Source organism: Olea europaea, chromosome 6, assembly GCF_002742605.1.
Source record: "Olea europaea var. sylvestris chromosome 6, O_europaea_v1, whole genome shotgun sequence".
NCBI lineage: Eukaryota > Viridiplantae > Streptophyta > Magnoliopsida > Lamiales > Oleaceae > Olea > Olea europaea.
The window spans coordinates 1,786,201-1,796,248 of NC_036242.1; the positions used below are offsets into that span (position 1 = coordinate 1,786,201).

General features: G+C 30.6%; 1 protein-coding gene across 1 annotated transcript; it reads left to right on the top strand.

The window, feature by feature from the left end:
* The first annotated feature begins 1,660 nt into the window (after window positions 1-1,660).
* On the top strand, window positions 1,661-4,060 carry LOC111395453 (NAC domain-containing protein 73-like). Its single transcript, XM_023021449.1, has 3 exons — window positions 1,661-2,215; window positions 2,321-2,507; window positions 3,081-4,060. Exons 1-3 carry the CDS (start codon window positions 2,129-2,131, stop codon window positions 3,587-3,589), a joined length of 783 nt encoding a protein of 260 aa, XP_022877217.1. The 5' UTR covers window positions 1,661-2,128; the 3' UTR covers window positions 3,590-4,060.
* The last annotated feature ends 5,988 nt before the right edge of the window (window positions 4,061-10,048 follow it).

The following is a 10,048-nucleotide window of genomic DNA, read 5'->3' on the forward strand; positions in this document are numbered from 1 at the left end:
GAAGTGAGCTCTCGGTTTTAGCTTAAGGTGGTGGTTCTTTGCCGGATTTTTCCCCTCTCTCTTGGAAGGCGATTTGCAAGTCATGGAGGCTGTTCCTGAGCCTGAAAAACACCCATAAATCGAAGAAGAAGCTGCTGAAACGAAGAAGAAGAAGCTGGACAGATTTCGGCCAAATAAAGGGGTTGTATTCTTCCGGTTTTATTTTCTTGTTTTTGCCTTGAATCTTGTTTGTTGATTGTTGTTTTGGTTGATTGAACTCCTAGGATCCCCAACAGGAAGTGTAGGTGTTTTAACTGCTACATCGTTGTGTTTGAGACGTCGAATAAATTTCTGTGCCCACTTACCTCCTTATCCAAGTGTACGAGCCTATTACTTAGTTATTGCTGCGCACCTTTACAAGCCTAACTAATTTCATTAGGACTGACTGATGATGAAGTCATTGTAATTGAGCCACTAGAGTCGGAAGGCGAGTGAGGTGCCTTATCTCCAGAAGAAAATGGTGCTGGTTCAAGCACAGGTAATGCAGCTAGTTTTGATCAACCTCAAAGTTAAATTGGTGTATACAGCGGTCTCCCCAAGAAACCAAATGAGCATATCCAAGAAATCTGATGCATTTTCTCTATCTATAATTAGGCAGTTAAGTGTTGAATTGATATAATTCATTGCGAACAAGATTTGGTTGAACAAAAAGTTCAAGGGAGCAAAATTAATAAATAGGAAAACTTAAGTTTAAGAATATGAAGCAACACAAACATATTATATGTTCACAATATTTTGTATCCAACTCGTTTGACTGCATCCCTCCAAACACACAAATCCAAAAACCAAGTAAACAATTAAACTTAGGAAATGACATGCAAAACTGTGTATATTGAATATCAACTTGTATAGGTAAGATGGACAGACCTGCTAGCCTTCGACATTACTAACAATAAAAATAAAAAGTTAAAATCTCATTTATTATACCATCGTGTCTAGTTTTGATTACCTAACACTAATGAAGAAGGAAAAAATGAGTGAAGCTATGCATTAGTAAATTTTGTTCCCGTAACATATGAAAGGTCTGGAGAAATCATCACAAGAGCTTAGGAAAAAGAATCAATTTTAGATCAACTACTTCAGAAAGATGTTTGATTACCAACTGTGCGTATATTACTAAATTGATGAATCTATAGTTTAAGGCCTGGCATTTTCTGGATCGGTATCTTTATGTCAAATGTCCGACTTCATATCCCCTGAAAAGTATTTACATCTTTCCTTGAAAATGGTTAATCATGTATCTATTACCATTGATGTCATATTTAATTTTCTCCAACTGCATTTTCAAAAATATATTTGTGTGTAGATGGAGGTTTGCGGGAGATTTCTTGCAATACATGCAAAGTGCACGTGCAAAAAATTAATAATAAACAGATGTTAGTTTCCATAATCTTTTTTTGTTTCTTTCTAATTAAAACTGGTAGGTGATATTAATATTTGTCTCATTTTTTTCTTGTCTGGATGATTTTAACTTAGTTGACACTCTAGGGCGACGTGAGAACTGAAACCTCTCCTTCTCTCGCCATAGTTTGTTTAAACCTAGCCATCAACATGACTCAAAACTTCCATTTATATATAATTGTTTTGCGGGTGTGAATGTGCATAACATTTTCATGTTCAATTCTTCATTAAATCTCGTGTTTTTCAATTCTTGATTGTGTAAAATGACTTGCAACTACATATCTTCTGCGTGAAGAATACATAATAGATGTTCTAAAATCAAAACGTGAAGTCCAAGTGATCCTTCTCAGTCTCTGCGGCAAATTGTGTTTCAAAAGTTTCCTTTCTCTCTCCCTCACACAGTCACACACACACACAAACACACAGTTTGAGCAAGAACAGTAGTCGCACGGAATAAAAAGATTTGTCCTGCTCATCCGTACAACGGACAATAAAGTACAGAAAGAATTCAATACTTTGCCTACTCTTAAGAGCAATTCTCTTGTGGGAGAACATTGTGTACAAGGAACAATTCACTTTTTTCCTTTTCTTTTACCCTCTTTCTCTCTTCACAAATTTTGTTAATTTTGAAGAAATAAAAAGAGGGTTCACAGTAGGATGAACAGAACTGAAAACTAAGCACAGAGAAATGACTTGTCCCGGTAGTCGCCAAGACGCCATTAATGAAAGCCCTACTTGTCCTTCATGCGGTCATCCTTTCAATCATCAGGAAAAGGTTTAGCAAATAATTAGCAATATTGTTCTATTATGAGTTTTAATTTTAATTTTTTATTCTGATAAATATATTTTTTTTTTCGTGGATTCGGAAAAAAATGAATAGAAAAGACATGATCTGAGCAGTTTGCCTGCCGGAATGAAGTTTGATCCGAGTGATGTGGAGGTTCTTGAACATTTGGAGGCAAAAGTGAGGTTGGATGATCATAAGCTTCATCCATTGATTGATGAGTATATTCAGACCATTGAAGGAGAGGATGGAATATGCTACACCCACCCAGAGAACTTACCTGGTAATATATTTAGATTCTGATATATATATATATATATATTTGATACATTGGCACATGAAGAAAATTCTATCTTGTATTGTATTTGGTATGGTTGACTTAACAACAAAGACCTATCTTCTTTTGTGTGAATAATACATCAAATATTTTCTCAAGCATTTCTTTACTTTTTTAGTAAATAAAAGTGTAACAATAGAAGACAATACTTGCAAAATATAAAACTAGGTAGCTATAGGTAAATTCAACTTCGTACATATTTTGAGATTCTAAATAAAAATTTTCTTTTGAGAATTCTTAGATGTTACATCTGCCATCAAACTTTCACTTCTTTTGTTTTTTGGAAGTGGATTTATTACGAAGTTGCATTTTACCTACTCTTGTTCGCCCCAATTTAACGTCTTTTATGCTTGGAGAACAACGAGATTAGATAAGATAGTATTGTCTATTGATGTAGGTGTAAATTTGAATTATCATGAATTTTAGATTATTCTTACCATAATTAGGTTTGAACTATCTTTTCTAATTAAGATTAATGAATTATTGACCATTTGATCCTCCATCAATGAAAACCTGCAGGAGCAAGCAAATATGGGCAAGTGAGACACTATTTTCATCGTCCATTAAAGGCATATACCACCGGAACTAGAAAAAGAAGAAAAGTTCATGCAGATGAGGATGGTAGTGAAACCCGGTGGCATAAAACAGGCAAAACAAGGCCAATTCTTGTTCAAGGGAAAGTTAAAGGATACAAGAAAATACTTGTGTTATACACCAATTATGGGAAAAAAAAGAGACCTGAAAAAACAAATTGGGTCATGCATCAGTACCACCTTGGCAACAATGCAGATGAAAAGGAGGGTGAGATTATTGTTTCTAAGGTTTTCTATCAAACTCAACCTAGACAATGTGGTTCCAATGTCAAGGATTCTTCTTCTAGGATTAAACCTAATCTTAACACCTCCAATTTCGTCGAATACTACAATCCAACATCTCTCTTCTCGTTTGATAAGTTCGACCACAATGATCAGTCATCTTCCCATGTTCTTCCGAAATTTCAAGTCAATAATAATTCTTTCATGTCTTGACCTTCCTTCAGTTCTCTCTTTTCTTTTCTTTAGTTGTCTGAAGGGTTTGGACAAGGTTTTATCAAAGATAATATTATTGTACACTTGGAGCCTTCGAATAGGTAAGTTGGCATGTTCGTAGGTGAGTTCGTTCTTTTCACTCTCTTATCTTACAACTTAACCCATGATTATGAACACTTGTTCAATAGATTTTAGAAGTGAAAGCAGTATCTACGGTGGAATAAATTAATATGCAAGGCACCATGATTAAGAAAAATAAAGGTCTTATTTGAGGCTGACATATATACACTTCCCAAACTTTTTTTTTTTTTTTCTCTCAATTAATTTATATTTTAGCTTCTGATGTAATTTGATTATCTCTGTATTGCTTAACTTAATTTGGATAGCTCAGGCTAACAAAAGTTGTACATGTTTCCTGATCTTCAACAATGGGAGAATAATCATAAATGGGAATGAAACATTCAAAATGTAATATTGTCTCAATAATAAGAAGTTCAGTTCAATTCTCTACTTTATTTTTTCTCTCCAGTATTATTACAGGTCCGCTTTGCACCTTTGTTTTACCCATAATCCTATGTATCAAGATCAAACCTTTACGAATAGTAAGCGTTGAGAGAAACATTGCACTTAGACTAGATAATGCCAAAAAAAGGTAATTCTATCGATAAAGGGTATTATATTTTCTCTATATTGAATTCTCTAAGGATGAAAGTGCATAAAAAAAATACAATGGCAATATGTATGTTAACTTAGATTTGCAGTATTGATTGATTTATTTATTTATTTTTTGGAACATATTGCATACTAATAGGATATAGAATACCCAAGTGAGAAAAGCCTAAAAATATTTTAACAGGGCCTTCGTTTAAATCCGGTCAGGTTAATTGGGCTGAATAATCTACAAGCCCAGCCAAGAAACTAAAAACTTGTCCATACCAACCATGGTCCCTTGACTTTGATGGTTTATTTCCTTTCCCCATGATTTCATTTCATTTTCTAATTTGAGTCAATCATAAGGTTTAGCCAAGTACCGACATACATGGACATGGTCCTAAAAATTTCTTGCTAAATACACTTTAAGGAAAAAGAGAGGATAAAAATGCATGACACAGGTCAAACAAGAGCAACCATTTCATCATCTATTTGCATAGAGAAAAAAGCCTCCTTGCCAAAATAAAGGATGATAGAGGCTTTGACCACGTCTCACAAGTGTTGACCCTGCATGAATAAACAATTGGAAGAAAAAAATGGCCCCACCCCTTATTGTGAGGGTCATTCACGGCTTTGATCAGTTTTTTCCTGACAGTGTAGCTCAGTTGTTGCATAGAAAGAAAAGAGCAAAGAAACCGCATGACAATCATTGTCCTTTCAAGTTTTACAGATGTCAAGAGACATGGATTTGTTTTCGTTTTCAACATTTGGTCAAAGACAAACATACATGCAATAAGAACATTGAAAACAATACAAACTAATTTGATAAGCCAACCGAAAGAGAGAAGAATTAAGAATTAAGAGAAGAAGAAGGAAAAAAACTTATTATTGAGCCACCAAAAAATTAGGATTGTAATGAATAACTAGGTTATTACAAGAAGAGTAAATAAATAAGAAAATTTACACTAGAAGGAAACTAAATAATATTATGCATAAATTAAGGAGGGTGTATTCAATCGGGACTTTTGAAGACTTTGATGGACTTTTTTTAAGTGAAGACTTGTTTGGATTTCGTGGATCTTTTAAAGATTTGTATGGAATTAGTGGAAATCTTTCGTAGACTTTTATGGATTTTCATTTTAAAATTTTTATAGACTTTTGTGGAATTCAAAAGAGTTTTGAAAACTTTCTTTTGAAATAGAATTCACATAAATCTGGCATGAAATTCTCATATACGAAGTGTTAGTTCCCATAATTCCCCTTTTCCTTCCCTTTCTTCTTCCCATATAATAAAAAAAATTGAAAAAAATAAAAATTTAAGACATTAATTATAAATAATTAATAATCAAAACTATACATATATATAGTTTTTTCATGTAAAATTTTATAATTTAATAAAAATAATAATTTTTTTTCACAAAAAAATGAATGAAAAAGGAAAAAAAATGTTAAAAGAATCCAATTTAATTTTTTCATAGAAAATAGAGATAAATAATAAGAGAGAGAAAGAAAAATAAATGGAATATAATAAATAGAAAAAAATAAATTTTAACATATCCACAAAAGGTTAAAGGAAAGAAATATTGGAAAAAAAGTTTATTTATTTTTGTGAAAGTCTCTCAAAATTTCGTGATTAATGGGAAACAAATTTTAAAATATTATATAAGTACTTTCTGTTTAAAAGTTAGTATTCCAGAGACTTTTATAAAAATCTCTAGAAGTCATAAAAATTTGATTACCCCAAAATTTATAAAGACTTCTAAAAAATTTTAATTGAATACACCGTAACTTTTAAATACTTTTTAAAAGTTTATAAAAGTCTTAATTCAATACACCATGACTGTTAGAGAGTCTCTAAAAATCTCAATTGAATACCCCTAAACTTTTTAAATCTCAAAAAGTCATTAAAAGTCTCAATTGAATACACCCCTATAAGTATGCTATATAAGGCTAACATTCCCCTGTAAACTTAAGATGCTATGGCAAGAAGTAATGAGAGTTTGTCAAGCAAGAAACGAAAATGATAAGCTGAATGAGATTTCGCATGACACCCCGAACTTTTTTTTTACTATTTTTGATATGGGCCTAAATTTAATATGGGTCACTTAGCAAATGAAATAATTCATGTTTAGATTTGTCGTCATACTAAAAGTCCAAAGGTTTATGATTTATTTTGCTCAGTTATACTTAGAATTTATCGTAAATCTTATTTGGGTCGAATATTTACGTATTTTAGAAGTTGATAAAATATATCAATATTATACTCATTTTATCGCTCATGTTAAATAATATAATTTAGAATCAAGAAAAAAGTAATTTTGAACTAGTTATGCTCAAGTTATCCTAATAGAAAGAAAAAAGTATTATCCTCAAATATTTTATTAATATATCCCTCTTACTATAAAAGAGGGAATCTGTTGGTTATTATTCATTTACGACGTATTTTGTTTTCCGCTTGTGTCCTCAAAGAAAACAAAAAAATAATGATGTGTTGGTAGTAATTTCAATGAAATTTGTGTATTATTGACGCCATTTGAACTAAATTTTATTATTATTATATAGAAAATATCTTCATTGTGATCAAATTTGCAAAGATTGGTCAACAATGTATATATAAAGGGGATAAATCTTTTTTTACGTGATTTAGAAAATTTCCTAATAAACTTTTAAATTATTTTTAGTGTAAAAAGAGACATGATTTGAAAAAAAAAATTTATAACAAGTTAACTTTAAAAATTCATCAACGATTGTGCGGTGGTCGAATATATAAATGTTCTATATTCTCTCAAAGCTCATTTTGAGAACTATATTATAGACACATCGTATGATCTAAATGAATATCGAAAATAGTTAAAAGCATATCAAACGTGTGTATTCAAAAATGGGTATAATTCGTCTTTTTTTAATTAAAAAAATCAATTATTTTTTTAGTGCTTATTATTTTTGAGCAATAATTTTCTTAATATAATTGGAACTATAGAAAGTATGTTTTCATAAAAGATGCCATAAAAGGAAGAGAATAACTATAATTAAGGATTTGAAAGGGAAAATAGCGGATTTTGATGTCGAAAATGATGCCCACCTAGCGAAACTTGGTGACCATGACGTGCGTGTCGAAAAAAGCTTTTTGAATTGGGGTCATGAGCGCGATTCTGATAACCGTAACCAAAGTTATGGCCAAATTACCAAAAATACGTTTCAAAAAAAAAAAAAAAATTTAAGACTGCGCGGAGTGTTGGGGGAACACTCCGTACTGCGAGGCAACACTCCGCGCAACGCAGAGTGTTTCCCCAACTACTGTTAAAATAATCCGCACTCCGCACTCAATTTCGCTGGGTGGGCATCGTTTTCGACATCAAAATCTATTGTTTTCGCTTCCATATCCCTAATTACTGTTAAAATAATAACATGTTTTTCTTTTTGTTTTGTTTTTCTCTCACACGTGTCGCCATGGCACTAATTTTAGAACTGAACAATTTTAAATCAATACGACACTTGTTCATACATCAATAAATGAGACTCACATGTGAACAAAAAAAGCAAAATGCATGTGTGTTGTTGCTTTTCTTACAACATAAAATTGCTCCAGTTTTCAAAGATGATTTCTTACCACACATAGATAAAGTAACTGTAGTACGAAATCAATTCAGTATACATTCAAAAAAAATTTTGAATCCAACAAATAAATTTGTATTAATCACAAAATTAGTAACTTTTGAGTCCACCTTCTTCAACTTTTGGTGAAAATCTACAACAAATCGAGGACATTAGAGTGTCGCCTTCAAATATATTCTTCTCATACTTTTTTTTTGTATTATGTTTAATTTTTCGAAACTGTATTTGATTTATTTTTTCTCTTTTATCGACTTTTCCTGTGCGCATATTTATAATTTAGTTAACTATCCTACAAGCTACTCTGTATATGGATATAATATTTTTTCATATATTCATCGTCGTGGATTGATAAAAAATAATAAATTTTTTAAATATGGTTCGCATGATGGTTTTTTAATCCATTTTCCGTTTGGTAGCTTATTATTCAATGTCACCAATAGAGTGCGTCATATTTGTTGGTGTAAATTTTGTTGATACACACTTCGATTTAATTTTTTCCTCTTTACAGAATTGTGTTTTACTGAAATTTGTACCTTTTAATTGTGTGGAAGCATGTATATAGGTTGGTCGAGTGAAAACAAAAAGCTACTTTCTTGAGAAAATGATTAGAACATCTTATTGTAAAATGACCATTTTTTCTCTCATTATTAAAACAACTTTCGGTGCATTATATTATAATAAATTTCTTATTTCGGTTTTTGACCAACAATTTATTTTAAAATTAATCGTTTGTTCAGGAAAAAAATTATGGATACCATAAGTTATGTTGGGAAAAAATAATGTTTAAGAACAAAATCTCTCCCAAACAAACTCTAGCTTGCTTGCCTGATAAATAAACTTATAAGCAGGGTGAGACATCAGACATGTTTTCTATACCAGTAAGAATTCAACACCAAAAGCTGACTACTATTCGAAAGTAAGCGTGAATGTTTCAGCTCCCATGTCCTCCTGAAGAATAAATTATTCTTCTCTTCTAAAGAGCTTATTCCATAGACTTGGGTTTCATACTTCCATGGCTTATTGTTTTGTGTTTTTTCAGAAATAATTCTACTTTATACTTCATAATTCGGACTTTCGAGAGTTTAATTAAATGTTACTTTATGTACAGACCTAAATATCCACTGGTATAGTGAGAATTTCATCATTGTACAAGAAAATAAAACTTGAGATATTTGTTTAAAGTTGATATCAATCAACAAAAATTAGAGCACGTTCAGCTGTGCTTAAACATAAGTAAAAGTTACTTTTATGTGATATTTTATTTTCAATCATGTTTGAATGAGCAACTTTTCTCTTATTTCAAAGTTAAAAAAAAAGTACATTTAGTTGTAATACTTACCATAATGTTATGTCAAGTTTTAGTTAATAAAAATAATCTTTCTATTGAAAGCACATATTGTGGTTTTCAATTATACAGTTTTATTGTTCATAATTCTGATAAAAAAAAAAATAGATGGGGTAGGGATGTGAGAAGAAGACTATTTTTTAAAACTTAAAATACCAATTATAAAATGCTGAAAATAAAAGTGCAAAAGAGGTCGAACATTTAACTGTGCATGCAATTTATTGTTAGAAATATATTGAAAATATAGGGATTATCTGAATTTATGAGTTAGGCGGTGTAGGTTTCATAATCTTCAAATAAGATGGATACCATATTCATCTCCATTATTGTAGTTCAATTGCATTTTTTGCAAGTAATTTTATTTTATTTTTTATTTAAACCTTCTTTATTATATAAATATATTGAGTCTTGATAAATTATGTTTTTTTAATGTTCATTTTAATTTACTTCTTTTTTTGTTCATTTTTCTATTAAGAGTCTACTACTGATTACTATCTCTTTCTATTTTTCTTAATCTTTATTTGCTTAATTTATTGCTACTAAAATTTCATGGAGGTAACTCTATTTCTCATTAGCTTCTAATGGTTTTTTCTCTATATTTTTACCATTTATATTTAACATAATAGGTCTTGCTGATATTCTTAATACAAATAAAGAACTTATTAACCAAATATTAAATTTTTCCATTCAATAATCTTTCGACTAAATGTTCCTTTTTTTCTCTCCATCCTTCGCATTGGAAGAATAGGAAAAACAATTGATAATATTCAACCTAAGACATATTTAAATGTAGCAAATAAAAACGAAAATTTTTCTATTGAGTAATTACAACAGTATCATAGAAATGA